Source organism: Rhinatrema bivittatum, chromosome 7, assembly GCF_901001135.1.
Source record: "Rhinatrema bivittatum chromosome 7, aRhiBiv1.1, whole genome shotgun sequence".
NCBI lineage: Eukaryota > Metazoa > Chordata > Amphibia > Gymnophiona > Rhinatrematidae > Rhinatrema > Rhinatrema bivittatum.
The window spans coordinates 265,150,266-265,166,362 of NC_042621.1; the positions used below are offsets into that span (position 1 = coordinate 265,150,266).

General features: G+C 43.4%; 1 protein-coding gene across 7 annotated transcripts in view; it reads left to right on the plus strand.

The window, feature by feature from the left end:
* Positions 1-1,668: 1,668 nt before the first annotated feature.
* LDB1 (LIM domain binding 1) overlaps positions 1,669-16,097 on the plus strand; it is a 308,817-nt gene continuing 294,388 nt past the window's right edge. For 5 of the 7 annotated variants that reach the window (XM_029610190.1, XM_029610191.1, XM_029610193.1 and 2 more), the window contains exon 1: positions 9,234-9,438. In XM_029610190.1, coding sequence (XP_029466050.1) covers positions 9,249-9,438 — 190 coding nt within the window. In that variant the 5' untranslated portion in view covers positions 9,234-9,248. Of the gene's footprint in view, positions 1,920-9,233; positions 9,439-16,097 lie in introns of those variants that run through there. The other 2 variants (XM_029610197.1, XM_029610194.1) reach the window with 2 other exon arrangements.

The following is a 16,097-nucleotide window of genomic DNA, read 5'->3' on the forward strand; positions in this document are numbered from 1 at the left end:
TTTTCTAAAACCACTCCCAGCACTCACATTGGGGAGTGTCAGAGACCAATGCACACCTACTTTCTATAGCCTCATCAAGCCTTTGGAGACACTGGTCAATAGCAAGGGATACTACTGGGACCTCCTTTCAATTAGATTTGGCTCAAGCCTTTTCATTGGTAGCTCAAAGCGAGTTCTGAGGAGCAGCAGGAGAGAGAAAATCTGGGAGTGGAAAAGAAAGAAACAAGGAGAGGAGGGCAGGGAAGGGAAAGATAATGAAGGGGTGAGAATGGGTGCAGGAAAAAGACTGGGAGAGAATAGGGCTAGCTGGGGAGGGAGATAAGGAAAGAAAAAAGGCAAAAAAGAGGAAAGTTTTACATTTCATTATTTCATCAGGTCCCATTCCTCCCTAAAGATGGCTTTGCTCTTTCCCCTCTAGAATTAAACTCGAGGCACAGCCTCTGGGAACAATGTATGTGTCCTTACCCATCAAGGAAGAAATCCACATTAATTTATTTCATACGTTTTTACTTTTCTCTTCATAGATGCTCCTGCATATTTTTCCTCTACCAATTCATGGACTACGAAGGCAAGATGGTCAGGTATTGCACCCTAATATGCTAATAAGTTTTGTGTTTGGCACTTCCATAATGTGTCGCAGAGGCCACTGAGGGTTCCTGCCGCAGACATGCTGGCACTTGGCATTCACTATCCCAGCAGCAGTAGATCTTACTGTTGCAATGCAGCTACCCAGATTTTAGCGTGCCAGGGTAGGTCCATGGAATACCCATTACCAAACTCTAAAACCACAGATATTGAAGGCACCCTGCCTTTTTCTTCAGGCTTTCAGTGCCTTGCCTCAGTAAAGCGCACGTTTCTGACTGGTTTATTGTTGCCTTCTGTATGTCTATCGGCTAGAAACATGGCTGGAGGACTTTAGAGATATTCATTCAGCAAGTAAGGCTAAGAACAGGAAAACAGGTAGCTTTATCCCTTCCCCCGCCCTCCCCCAAATTCAGGAGTATATACACCCCTGTCCTTTTGAGCATCCTCTGTGATCGTTCCAGGCTTCTCCTCGCAAGCGTGTCCTGACTTGGAGGCTTTGGTGGGGGTTTATTTTTTTTTTGTTTTATGCCATTGTATTAGCTCAGGAGATTTGCATTGTGTGTGCTTGCTATGATAGGGTTTTCGAGTCTGCCAAAAATAAAAAAAAAAAAAACCCCCGAGGAGAGAAAAAGAAATAAATAAAGCGGGATGTGGCAGGCGTGCTGTCTGTGCTGTAGTTTCTCTTCCTCCTGCTCTGGCTCTCTGTCTGTCAGCCTCTCTTAGAACACAGTATGGAGCTGTGAATAACACGGTCTGATGCAGCATGCCTTGCTTCAGTCTAGGACACTCTGTCTCTCGCTCGCTCTCACTCACTCTCTGCTGCCTGCTTTCTCCCTTTCTCTCTCTTTCTAGACAAACACGTCTTGGTTATCAAAAGGACAATCAGCATGTCAAAGATTTCTCCAGTTGTTTTTTTTTTTTCTCTCCTCTTTTTTTTTTTTTTTTTTTTAAATCTGCGTCACATGCTTGTTATTCCCTGAACCCTCTCTCTCTCTTTCTCTCTCGCTCACTCAGGTCACTTTGACAAGCTTTCTCTCCTCCCACTAGCATTGCAATTAGCATATTAATAAACCACAGCATTGCCAGCAGAGGAGAGAGAGAGGGAGAGGGAGAGAGAGACACACACGCACACATATACACACATACACAGACAGAATAAAATTCCTTCTTCCTGCCTGCTCTGAGGCCCGATTTCTGCTGTTCAGGGGGGCTTGTTTTTCCTCTCAGAGACTTCACCAGGGCAGTTAATGCCAGGACCCTGCGAGGTGGGCACCCCGAATCCTTTCTGGTTCAGGCCAGGCATGTGAAGATGTCAGTGGGTTGCGCCTGCCCTGGTAAGTGCTTTTTTTTTCCCCCCCTCTTCATTAACTTGGAATCAATTAAGCAGAGATGCCTGGGGTTTGGTGCATGGAGGTGGGCCTCTGTCTCCCCTGGAGGACAAGCTCTATTCTTTTTTTTTTTTTTTTTCAAAAAATTGAGAACAGCAAAACTACCTTTGCTCATTCAAGGTGGGGGTGGGTGGATGGATGGGAGGGAACCAAAAATTCCCAGAATTCCTAAAGCTAACCAATCAGAAGTGCCTCTGGACTTTTGACCTCAGGTCATAGAAGACTATGATTGGCTGATCTTTAATGTTTTGATACAGGTTTGAAGTTGGGAGAGACGTGTTGTTTTTATTGTGCCTTTGATGGGAAGGGACTGGTTGCATGTGAGAATGCATGCATGCTTGTGTGTGAGGGAAGAAAGACTAGTAGAGGAAAGGAATGTTAGCCTTCACCCACCCCCAAAATCTTGGGTGTGCCTGGGGAGTGACTTGACTCGCTTCTTCTACATTTTGTAATAGCATTGATGAACGAAGTGCAGATTGTAAACTGTTGTTTTGATGAGTTGCACAGTTCTCAGCTGATTACTTTAACCTGCTTGTGAGGCTGATTTTATTATCAAGTTATTTCATATTCTGGCAAAATTCTTAAATATCTTAAAAAATGTGAAAAAAGGCAACTGTTTTGAAGCAGAAGGCTTGGAGGATTAATAATTTATCTGAGTGTATTTTTCTTGATGTTTAGGTAGGGTAACTGGCCTCTGTCGTACTGCAGCGGGAAGCGTAAATGGGCCTTGCGGTTTATCTGCTGTCAAAGTCTGTGTTTCCATGTTTCTGTTTTGTTATTTTAATTTAACCACTTTTGAGGTGTTGCAAATGTATATAATATTTTTGTACCTTCTAGTTGTCATTTACTTTTCCAAGCAAGACCTGTAGTGGTAACAGCCATATGTTCTCCTTATGCAATGATAAGGAACAGAAGATGGTTTGTCCACACTAATGCCAAAAAATGTAGCCTCCAAACCCTGTTCTAACAAGAGGGCCTTTGGGGCTTATTTGATGGCGGTTTCCCCTTTTAGTGACAGGGGCACCAAAAATTGACGTATGATGTGGTATAAGGGTTAAGGCTAATTAGGGGCTTCAGAGACAACTTTATTGCTGTTAATTCTTAGCTTTGAGCAGCCAAATGGAAGGTTGCAGGTCTTTAAACAGGAATACATATTTGGAGGGGAGGGTCGATTATTCTCAGTGCTCCTCTTTTTTTGTTTTTTTTGTTGAAATTTTGAGATTTTAGATGTTCACTTTGCTTCCAGAAAACTCCAAAATGAGGTTAAACCTGTTTGTTTATTCTGAAAGCAAAGACTGAGACCTAGTGGTAGTCCACCAGGGTCATGTTGTGATGGAGCCAGCCAAATAACCCCTGGCTGCTGAAAAGTTTTTCTTCATCAGGGCACATCTAAATTTAGGTGACATTCTAGGCTTGTCATCCTGGAACATAATCAAGATAACAGGAATAGCTGTGGTGGACAAGTCTGGTACAACTGACCAGGCAACACAAGTGACTATTTAAGATAACACAATGGAAAGAATGACAAATGCCAGTGTGTTCTTCTACTCCTCCCTCTCCTCTGCCGGCCACTACCCTGCCCTCCTCATACACCTACCAGATGCTGATCCCCCTTTCTTCCCTTCCCCAGAAGGAACAAGAAGAGAGGGGGGTGGCAACATTTAATTTGTCTTATGCAGCAAAAAAAGCTTGTGAAAGCCTTGTTGGTCAGATAGGAATGAAAGTTAAAAGATGATTCACTTTGCAATTTAGACAATCTGACCATTAGCCACTGGGTGTTGCAGTATGTTTGAAGATCCCAAATAGTAGAACAGTATTCAAACCCAATAAACTCAAAACACCAGCAAGACTGAAAGCACTCATCCTGTTGTGTACTGTTAAAATATTCCACTGTAACCCTCTTAAAGAAAAATAACCAGATAATGAAAAGTGTTTCCCATAATTTAGGGTGCAGGGATAAGTTCTGTGCTCCCAGATGCTGTTTAACTGCTTTGTGGGCCCATGAGATGACAGCTCAGGAAGCATGCGATCCTTGAGAGGATTGGGCAGGGTGTCATGGACAGATGTAGGGTGATTTTTAGATTGTGCCTGGGACAGCTTCAAATGACACATGATGCGAAGTAAGGTTAAAGGCTAGTTTTCGTATTTACCAGCACCAGCCCCCCCTATTGACTTCTATGATTAGATTTTAATGACCTCTCCAGCCCTCCCCCAAAGACTGAGCAAATATGAAAACTAAATCCTTGATTGCAGCCCAGCCATTAGTTTATTTAAACTCAGTTTTTGGGACCATTGAGAGCTGATTACGGATCACAGTGCAGAAGGGTAGCAGGTGCTGGCAAATTCCTGAATAGCCCCCCAGTCCCTTGGATTATGAACAGCATAATCCAAAAAAAAAAAAAATTGGTCCATCTGAAGCTACTAGGAAGGGAACTGAGATTTTCTGGCAAATGCTCTTTTTCCTGTTATGGGGTGTTTATACCATCCATTGAATGGATGCTGCTGTCACTAACAAACTCTCAATAACTCTTACATTATTATTGTTTATTACATTCCTTCTGGCTGAGTGGAGAATACTGTATGCTCCAAGCTCACTTCATCTTAGACCTCCTCTTCATCGACCCAGGATGGAGAATGGAGCTCTTGTCATCTCACTGTTGACACTGCTTTACCCAATGTACCATCTGAGGCAGTCCAAGCCAAGAGAGGATCACCTGGCTCATGTTGTCGGACTTACCTAAACGTTACTTTTTCATCCCTTTAAGAGCCACCATGTTCCCCACTAGGCTTCCAATTCCATCCCCAGTCTTCTAAGCAATGATCCAATATCGTGTAGTCAGTGGCCAATCCCTCTCAGTCCAATATTAATTACTGGTTTACATTTGAGAATGTGGAAGTCATGTTGACTTTACTGCACCTCTGGTCAAGAAGGATATTACATATATCCCAAAGGAAATGGACCAAGGAGAGGCTTTCTCAAAAAGTGCAGTGTAATGCATACCACTGATTGGTAGGTAAAGGAAAATTATGTCCTCTCTTTCTGCAAAGTATGATATGTGACATATCATATGTCTGAGTAGTGACTGGAATCTCCTTGTCACTCCCAGAGTGTTCAACATTAGATTATCATCATCTAAAAATCTAATGAATTTGAAAATATGAATGACAAAAGAATTCAGCACAGGACTGGAAACTTTCAAGTGGCATCTAGTCACCTGTCTGATCCCAAACCAGAAGCCTGTTCACCTCTCTTTTGCATGATCTTAGGGCAGTGGTATTCACTCACAGACATCGAGGGCTACAAACAGGCCGGGTTTTCACGGATATCTCAAATGATTATGTGTGAGATAGATTTGCATACAAAGTAGGCAACATGCATGCAAATCTGGCTCATGCTTATTCATTGGGATATCCTGAAAACCTGACCTGTTTGTGGCCCTGGAGGGCTAGATATGAATACCACTGCCATAGAGTCCCCAGCCTATATTGTCACAACTTTTGCGCTATTGTTTCTGCAGCAAGTTAATTCTAAATAATGTTCAATGCTGTAATAATACAAATGCATGTCAAAAGACATTGCAGGCTGTGCAATATCACAAGTTCTTTTTGCAGTGTCTGCCAGAGCTTCGGTATCTGAGTCCCAGAGCTCCAGTGCAAAGGACACTCAGGGAATTCCCTCTTGCATAAGCCTTGTGTCTTGCACAAAATGAGGGTTCAGCTGGAATGAGAGGTTTCAGGAGGCTAGATATACAGTGTGCCGTCTGTTGCCATTTCAGCGATCAGCAATCAGACTGCAACTGGTTGAAACTGTTCTGCATGTTTATCAGTACATGTATGTAACTATAGTCATATTTTTTTTCATAATTCTAAGGGGGGGGGGTCTCTATAGAGAATTAATACTGAATAAGATTCTTCACTGCCTACAATAATTGTTTGTAGGGAGAGAAAATCATGCAAACTGTGGCAATAGAAAGAAAGAAAGGTACATTTTCATTCCGTCCTGGTACCAAAAGTACTGAACAGTATTGTGAAAGCTACTCCATTGTGTACCTGCAGCTCGCTGCTTGCTCTGCTGTTACGGGTCCTTTCCAAGGGTCAAAATGAAGTCCCTCTTTGCAGATTCTGGCCCCTTCTCCCTCCTAGCCGCCTGTCACACTGAGTTATGGGGTGGCCATGTCTGTGCTGCAGGTGGAAGGATGGGCGACATGCGCCAGTGTCTGAGCTGAGAGCACTGGTGACCTCCAGTAAGAAACAAAGTGAGTTCCTGGAATGACAGACTTCTGCTGTATCCCCTGACCCTTTCTGTACTCCTCTACTTGTGCAGCCCCTAACTAACTTGAGAGTGCAAGAATATATTCCTGTTTTGTTTTTTGTTTTTAATTTTTTTTTTAAGTTCCGCACCATGCTGCCTAGGGCTCCCATAAACCCACTTTGTTTATGTTATGAAATAAAAGCAATAGCATGATCGAGCAGCCCTATCCATAACGAAAAACAGTGAGCTTTTTTTTTTGCTGCGTGCTCTGTTCCCATCAAGCTCAGGCGGCCCCTTCCCCCACCTTCCTCCTCCTTCTCCTGCTGGAAACCAGCGGCTTCCTCAAGCAGAAAGTCATGTGACCCTTCCTCTAAGCCAGGCCAAAAAATTTAAAGAGCTAGCATCAGCCCTAGGAGAGGTGAGAGGTCTCTTCCCTCTGCATTCTGACTTGGGGGATGGAACACTGTAACATTTTTTTTTTTTTTAATCTGGTCGGCTTAGCTTTTTAAAAACAAGTATTGAGTGTATTGCAACATTTTAACTTACTGTACTTAAATATGTTTTTAATGCTAGAATTGTTGATTTTACATTTGGTACAGTAGCTGAGTTTGTTTTTTTTTTTAATAGCTTTTTTTATTTGCTGGTTTAAATATTTTGACCCATGCGTTTGGCGCAGTGTGGCCTCATTACCCACTACGCCAGAAACGATGAACCGTGCTTGTCTGCCCACGAGCTCCCAGTGCCCTGTCAAGGGGATATCAGCAGTTCTGCTCCAGGTGGAAGGACACTTCCTGTTTTCCTGAAAACAATTTTACACTGAGTTCCCAGGAGCCCCTCTCAAGCACATCCCTTTCCCTTCTGACTGCGTTTGTAGGCCACTTTGTTCTTAAAATGTTTCTTCTAGGAGGGATTCAGATGTCACTCAAAAGGCTATTGAAATATGGTGGGGACCAGAAGTCTCCAGGTCACAAGGGATAGGGATAGTCTTGGTTTTATCCCCATCACATCTATGAACTTGTAATTCCAGTTTCTCAGGAAAAAGCAAGACTACAAATCCATAGATGCACTGGGGGCAAAAGCAGGACTGGATCATCCTGCTTCTTATGACCTGCATCTACCTGGTCACCTTATAAGCCAGGCTCCATAAAACAAAGACCTGCACAATCAGGAAAAACAATGTGATATTAAAGGAGTCACAGATTTTGGCTTAAATTGTTTTATTATCAGAGCAAGTGATTTTTTTACCTTGTGTTGATCTAATTTTTGTGAAGCTATTTTTTTTGTATTATTTTTTTTTTGTAGTTCACTGCTGCACTGATATCTCTGATGTTCACCCCTGGTCTGAGGGTAAATGGAGAAAAAAACAGTTGAATTCTAAGAGAGAGAGAAATTTTTTTTATATTAAAAAAACAAAACAAAACAAAAACCCCAAAACAAAAAAGATGTCCTTCAAGTCTCCAGCATGGTTTGCTGAAATCTCCAGCATTTTTTTTCCCATATATTCTGCCTTTTGCTATAACTGCTGCAGATCCATCTTATTTATTGAAACTTGCAGCAAAATAGGTAAATCACCAGACAAATCCCTCCCTTCCCCCCCCAAAAAACCCTTCCCAGCACAGATTTGAAAGCCAATGGCGGACATGACAAAGGTGCTTAATAACATAAATAAAAAATAAACAACAACAAAACCAAAATGCAGTACTATTATGGTTCAGAAAAAAAGTAAACAGGGAGAAAGACGATGCCGTTGGGCCAAAAGAATTGGAGCAAAGAGAAACCTTCAAATGTTCAATTCCTGACGAATATCAGAGACTGCTGGGGAGGTACAGGGGGCAACTGGTAGCAGGTCAGGGGACAAGCAGGCCTAAGTGTTAGCACAGTGAATCTCATTACATGCACAATGGTGATTGCGCTTATAGAATTGTTCCAGGGGCAGAAAGATGCGCCTCCTGAGGCCTAAAGTCCAACTTGTCATTGTTGTTCAGTTTATGTGCTTGTGGCCTGCTCGGTTTGGGTTACGGGATTTTGCGTGCCCTATTTAGAATTGGAATTTCAGAAGAACGAGAACAAAGTGACCTGGATACGGAGCGATATCCTGCAGGCCGGCAGGTAACCTATGCCCTTGGCAGCCTGGACTCCTAACAGGACAGACTGGATGGCCCGGTTGGTCTTTTTTTTTTTTGTCATCCTCTACTATTTTATTATGTTACTGCATCTGTTAGGTGGCTCTTTTGTTTTTTTGGGGGGTTTTTTTGTCATGAACCGATGTAGATGTTGGAACGCAGGGTTCTGTGAGTGGCAGGGCGATGCTGTTTCCGATTGTTCAGCATGTTTTCTGCCTCTGTTATCCTTTAGGACCTCACCGAAAGCAAGTCTTTATGCTGGCGGGGGCATGATCACATTTATGGTGCTCTAACCTAATCAACAGCACTCTATGCAAAATGGCTCCGTGCTTTACTTTGCGTTCTAATTTTGAAAATGGTAGAATTGTAGCCTCAGATTTGAGCCAGCAAGAAAGAAACAGACTGTCATGTGTTTACATGCATACGTGAAACCACTGTAGAAAGACACATTGCAGTGTCAGAGCTGGATACACAGCTGCTTGTTCCTTAAAATAATCTTGATAGTTCCGCTTCAGTTACTTTGAGATGCTAACCCGGGGACATGAGCCGAATCTTATTTTATGGAAGTTAAAAAGAAAAATCCATGGATTCAACGTCAGTCTTATTTCATACATTATTTGGAAACCATCGTTATCATCATCATAATATTAGCCAAACTGGGGCAGAAGAATTTTGTTTCTGGAAATGAAGAACTCCCATCCTCTTATGGTTAAGGGGTTTTGGAAGTTAAAAACAAAATAGTTTCAACTAGAGAGGAACTTGGGCGAGCACAAACTGCCAAACCCGGGTCAGACAAAAGGACCATCTGGCCTAGTGTCCTCTCCTCTCACAGCGGCAAGCTGCAGGTACTAAGGTGAATTGTAGAAGAAATGCATTCTGTGTTCCTGTGGCCTTCTAGACATGGACGAGCTTTCCATTGCTCTGTCTGTGGGGACCGAGAGTCTGAAGGTTCCTTCCTCCTTCCCTTCACTCCGCCATATCAGAAGAAGGCTCGTATTTCACTTTGAATTTACTGTTGACGCTGGGGAGAACTGGACGCCGATGGAGAGATACAGAGAGACATTCCCTACAGCCGGCCCATTCTCAAGAGGTTTATACTGATGGCTTGTTTTTCTCTCTATACTTGCGTATCAGGCCCTTTCTGGTGGATGGAAGTGGAATGCAATCATTTGTGGGCCTGGGTAAAATAAGTCCCTTAGCTCTGTAACAGCTTTTTCAGAATAAGGCTGTGTCATAGAAGAAGAGCCCTGTATCTGTGGGAATATGGCTATTTAAAAAGAGTGCTGCCGATCTGTATGCATGTTCTGTACGCACCCAGTGCTTCTCGCTTTCTGTGCCACTGGAATGAGCTGTCTTGGTGCAGTCGGCACAGAAGAAGCATATGGATGTGTTTGTGAGCTTCTAGTGTGTGTCTTGTGTCTCTGTGCATGTGCTGGTTGGTTCCTGAATTCCCCGGACAGCTGAGCTGAGCTCTGCAGCGGCATAGCCTCTCTCTCGGCTCACATGCACTTGGCATGTGACACCACTGGGAGCAAGTTAAGAATTAACTCCTTGCCCCATTTTAAAATGCAGACTGAGCAAACAAAAAAAAAAAAAAAAGAAGAAGGAACCCGGAGAGCAGTAAACCAACAGCCTGCTTTCTGTTCTCTGCCTCCTGTGACTGCATGTTTTCTGCCACAGACTAAAATGCAACAGTTTAAAACAGAAGGGTCACCCTCTGTTCTGTGCCATTCCCTACAGTGATACTGGCTGGGAGAGGGTGGGATTGAAGTACATTAACGGGGAAGTCTCATAACTAATGCACCTGCACCATTTGCTACAGAAATTCTCCCTGGGAAATGCTAAGGCTAAGAATAGCTATGATAGCATCCTATAGTCTGCACTTCTATACCCCCCACTCCCTAAGATCAGGCAGCAACTTTTCCTGCAAGAGACTGGCACTGCAGTAGCAATCGATTGGCAAACCTCCATAGTATTTTAGAGGTGCCAAGTGACTCCTCCATTTCTGACAGATTTTTGGCTAGCCTTAGGTTTTTTGACACCAGCTCTTCATGAATTCTGGTGCCTGTGGTGCTGGTTTCAGTAGGAAGAAACAGAACTGTCAATACCACAAAGCACTGGGGAGCAAGTTCAATTACCAGGAGTGTACACAAGGGCTTAATATTCAGCTGCTGCTATCCGGTTTTCTAAGTTACCTGGATAAACTTATCCAGCTAACTTGGCTGAGATATTGGGTGGAGCAGCTGCGCCGCTGAATCTACGTGGCTAACTTTAGGACAACCAAATAGCAGCCCTACATTTATCCAGCTACAGGGGTCATTTATCAAAATGCGCTAAGGCGTTTTTGCATGTGTTAAGGGCTTATTGCATGTGAAAAGCCCTGTTAACGCATGCGATAGCACCATATCGTATGGGGCGATGCAAATCCGAAAAAGAGGAGGAGTGGGAATGGGCTGGGTTTGCCAGTCTGTGAACTGCTATTGCACAGACTTAATGCTGATTTTAACTACACCTTTTTCAGTAGTGTTAAGCTTGTGTTATAGGGCGGTAAGGTGTTAGTGCATTTTGCAATGTCTTCTGAAAGTGCTCTCCCTAGATAGGTATTTATATCGCTATGGGAGGCCCACCTAGTAACTCGAGGTGAGGTTTAGGTATTAGTGTAGGGGGTTAGGGGCCACTTTGACATTCAATGTGAGATGTACAAACAGAACAGTGGTCTCTTGTGAAGATTTGATGACCGACGGAGTAAGGAAACTCACTCAAAGATGAGATTTGTGCAATGTTCTCTCCACCTAGCTTGATGTTACCCAGGTAGAGAGTCCATCAAGCTAGGTTGAGAGAACCTTGCACAAATCTCATCTTGGAGTGAGTTTCCTCGACGAGTGCCCCCACTCTGGAACGCCCTCACCACGTCCCATCCCTCACGTAGCCAGCTAACATTTTAACTTGATAAAATGTTAGCTGGCTAAGTGGCAGATGCTGACCACAGCTAGATATTCAAACATTGCCATTTAGCTGGCTAAGCCAAAACTCAGTCAGCTAAACGGCGCTGAATAATGGGCTCATGTCTTCTTCCAGAGCCTGAGTGACAAGGCAGTTCCTAATGATGAAATAGGCCAGAAGCACCTGTGAGCTCCTCCTGCCTTTGCTCTTGAGCATCTTAGTTCAGAGGAAAAGATCAGGGCCCACAGCAAATGTCTGAAACCTTTGGATATGGATTGTAGACTTAAGTTATTTGTCTTTCCAAATCCAAGCTCAGGACAAGTTCCAAATTCGGGTACAGTTGGTAGGTCCCTGTCCCAGAGGGCTTACAATCTAACAGAATCATTTTTTCATTTTGCTATAAGGGCTTAACGCCCTCGTTATGGCCCTAACGCGCACATTAATTACTGTAATGTGTGTTAATATGCAAATTACACATTTATGCGGAGTGGAAATAGCTGCATCTTTTTTTGCCTGCATTGGCCCCGGGATAGGACCGAAAAAGCTTGAGTGAGAAGAGAGAGAGAGAAAGAAAACACAGAAGAATGGGTCAGTTTACTATTTATATCAGTATAATAGGGGGAGCTTTAAACTCGGGGTGAAGGATGGGGAAGGCTTGGGGGGGGGCAGTTTAAGATACACTGTTACAAGTACGTACAGGCTAGGTAGAGAGTACAGGCAGCAAATCTACTTTTATTTCAGCACGCCTAATGTTGCACGTACCTGTAACGGTATGTCTTAAACTGCCCCTCCCCAAGCCTTCCCCATCCCTCACCCCGAGTTTAAACTTCCCCCTGTTACATTGATATAAATAGTAGTAAACTGACCCATTCTTCTACAGTGTGTGCGTGTGTGCGTGTGCGTGTGTGTGTGTGTGCGTGTGCGTGTGTGCGCACCTGTGACAATAGCGGGTGAAGTGAATTTGCCCAAGAAGTATTCAAACCCTGACTGGCCCGGTTCTCAGCCTGCTGCTTAATCCACTAGGGCTACTCCTTCCGTGGTAATGTGTACCTGCCATAATTCAGACTGCAGCTCCCAAGGTGTTTTTTTTCTAACCGTTGTAAACTTTGCGCTGATTTTTAATATTTTAAAAGAACAACATTTAAAGAAACGACGTGACCGTATTAACGTGCTGCAGTGAATGATGGGATATGAACGGACGAGTGAAGCCATTGTCCATGCAGCCTCTGCCAGTCCTGTGCACCGCAAGCCACCAGGCTAAGCGAGTTTGTGTGTGTGAGCTGGGGAGATAATGTAGGTATTCATACTACACGTTGTTTAGCTGCCACTCACCCAATAGCACTATGTAAAAGACTTCAGTTCCTAATTAACAGCTCAGAAATAAATCCCCGCACGGCTACTCAATAATATAGTTTTCAGAAGCAGAGAGATTGTTCAGAGATATATATTTATAGGGGGGGGGGGGGGGGAGTAGTGCACAGCATGGGTGGCTTCGTAGTAGGGAAGCTTTGTGTCAGCTCTCCAGTTCAGTATTTCCTCCTGCCTGTTTGAAGAGTATTAACCAAAACGAGTTTGTTTGTTCCCCTGGAACAAGATAACGAGCTCTTTCCATCAGGGAAGCCCTTCATCTGGGGCAGTCCCCCAGACTGGAGTTTTGTTGCTCTTGGACTAACAGCATCACCCCTGAGCAAGTATCCAAGTAACCTGCCCAAACTGGGAATAGATGAGGGGAAAAATAATGAGAAAGGAGAATGGCCACTTCTGTAGAGGGAAATGAGTGGAAACAACCGCTTCTAAAATCAAGAATATAATTTTCCACTGCCCCCACCCCCCTCAAAAAAAAAATTTGGGAAAATAAGTAATGAAAGAAACATAGAAATGATGGCAGAAAAGGACCAACGGTCCATCCAGTCTGCCCAGCAAGCTCATGGAAGTTTCTTCTGCACCTTACTTATCACTTTGCCAGATCATCAAAGTCAGGGCCCTTGTTTATTGCTGTCTGGGTCCAATTCCCCGTTACTTTCTGCCATAAAAGCAGAGAGCAATGTTAGATTTGTATCCAAAGTATCAGGCTTATTAGATAAGGGTAGTAACAGCCTCATCAGCAAGTTACCCCTATGTTTATTTGTTTTCCTAGACCGCCAAATTCAATGTCCTTGTTGCTTGCTGTCTGAATCTAATTCCCCTTTTCCTCCTGCCATTAAAGCAGAGAGCAGTAATGAAGTTGCATCAACAATACGAAGGCTTATTGGTTAAGGGCAGTAACCACCACTCTAGCAAGTCCATGCATTCATTTCTATCCTCTAGCCTTTAGGGATCCACAGTGTTTATCCCATGCCCCTTCGAAATCTTTTACTGTTTTAGTCTTCACCACTTCCTCTGGAAGGGCATCCCAGGCCTCCACCATCCTCTCCGTGAAGAAATAATTCCTGACATTGATTCTGAGTCGTCCTCCCTGGAGTTTCATTTTGTGACCCCCCCTAGTTCTTTCTACTGATTTCTCTCCCACGGAAAAGGTTTGTTGATTGTGCATAATTAAAACCTCTCAGGTATCAAAAGGTTTGTATCAGATCTCCCCTGCACCTCCTCTCCTCCAGGGTATACATATTTAAGTCCTTCAACCTCTCCTCATAACTCATTTGATGGAGACCACCCACCATTTTGGTCGCCCTTCTCTGGACCGCCTCCATCCTGTCTCTGTTCCTTTGGAGATACGGTTTCCAGAACTGAACACAAGACGTTAACTCTTAATGGAAGAGGCCCCTTATCTAGTCTAGGGTACACCACACATCTCTGTAAACCACACCACACATCTCTGTAAACAAAACTCTCCAAATTTTTCATGCATAATATCCACTAAAGAGAGGTTGGCCCCTTGCCCCCTCTTCTGTATATAGTATTTATTATATTTTATTTCATTTTATTTATATATTTATTGCTCCGTTCACCCCTTCTTTATTTTCCTACTCCAAGTTAAGGCTTCCTTGTTATAATGTAACTGTATGCTCCGTATCTCTTGTTGATTGGTTAATTGTATACTCTGCTTAGTTCATTGTAAACCGAATTGATTTGATTTGTATCAAGAAAGTCGGTATATAAAAGCCTTAATAAATAAAATAAAAAATAAATAGGGTAGACAACTCTGATCCTGGAGTGTCATAAACAGGTTTGATTTTCAGGATATCTACAATATACATATGCATGAGATAGATTCTCATGCATAGTCATTGTGGATATCCTGAAAACCTGGCCTATTTGTGGCACCCCCAGGATCAGAGTTCCCTAGCCCTGATCTCATCTTTGTCAGAGTGAAATAAATCCAAGCAGGACATTACATCTGGTGGGAGACATGTTAAGCCCTATAAACATAGCCACTATGATCTAGAAATGAAACAGAGTTGCTACTGCCATTTCTCTTTGGTGCTGATTGCTTTTGTCATCCAGCTGCTCCAGATGTTTAAAAAGCTAGAAAAAACCAGGAGGAGAGCAATAAGGCATTGTCAGTAGGATCTCATAAAACATTCCCTAAAACCTGGGTGGATTGCTCCAGGTAATCACCTGATGTTTGAATAGTCCGCTGCCGGCACAGCTTTCAGCTGTCAGTGCCCGTGTGGGACATCTCTTGTTTCAGACCCCAAGCTGCCTGGGCTCCACTGTAATTGTTGCAGTCTTTACTTTGCCATTAATTATTGATGCAGGAAATGATGAATCATGAAACTGAGAAATGCCTCTTGAATGTTAAAGGAAGTACAGTGAAGCTAGCTTACTTCCAGTTTTCTGGATTTCATGCCTGCCGCCTTGAGCTAAGGAAGATTTCAGAGTTGTGAATAGTATGTTTATAGTCAGTTCTGGAGTACTCCTCCCCGCCCCACCTCAGTCAGTTGGGTTTTCAGGATTTCCACGATGCATATGCATGAGATAAATTTGCACGCATTACCTCTATTGTATGCAAATCTATTCATGCATATTCATTATGGGTACCTCGAAAACTAGACTGGCTAGGGAATACTCCAGAAACAAATGCAGAAAGCTGGAGGACTGGCTTGAAAAACAGTGGTTTAGAATAATTCTGCGTCTGGACTGAGATGTATCCAGAATGCATGTAATCTTCTCTCTGGGTTCATGGAATACTGTCCAGTATTCCCGGTAATAGTATTACTATTAGTAACTGAGAAACACTAATTGCAGCTTCAGCTGCCCTTCTCTCTCCCACATACTCCCTGTTCAGAACCAAGTTGGCAGTGCACACCTGCCTTTGCATTAAACAAAAATCTGTGTTGCATGCTGTTCCTAGACCTTAAGCTGCATTGGCTTTTTTTTTGTTGTTGTTTTGGACTGGATATGGGGGAGACTGGGAGATCACAGGCCATGAATACATTTTCACCCAATAATATCAGCTGGCACTGATCAGCAGCATGCATGGAGGTAAGGGGTTTGTGTGTGTTGGTGACGGGGGGGGGGGGGGGGGGGGGGGGGGCGGTGTCAAATGAGAGTATTTTGATGAGGGTGATTGTGTGTCCTCATTCAGTTTCCTGCCTGCTCAGATATTGGGCCTTCAGACTAAAGACTTCCACTTACTTGGAAGTTTAGCCTTGCTTTTGAGTAACCCCACAATGCTCTCTCACTGACTCTGTGAATACGGGAAAGCTTGCTAACTGGGCAATTAAATATCCCATAATATCACTGCTCCTTTTTCCCTTTCTCCCTTAGAAGCTGCTGTGCAGATCAGACACCCAAACTGATAAGACACATTTTCCACTTTGGTAGGGGCTCTGTGCACATTTCTAAACTATTCTTATCACAGAT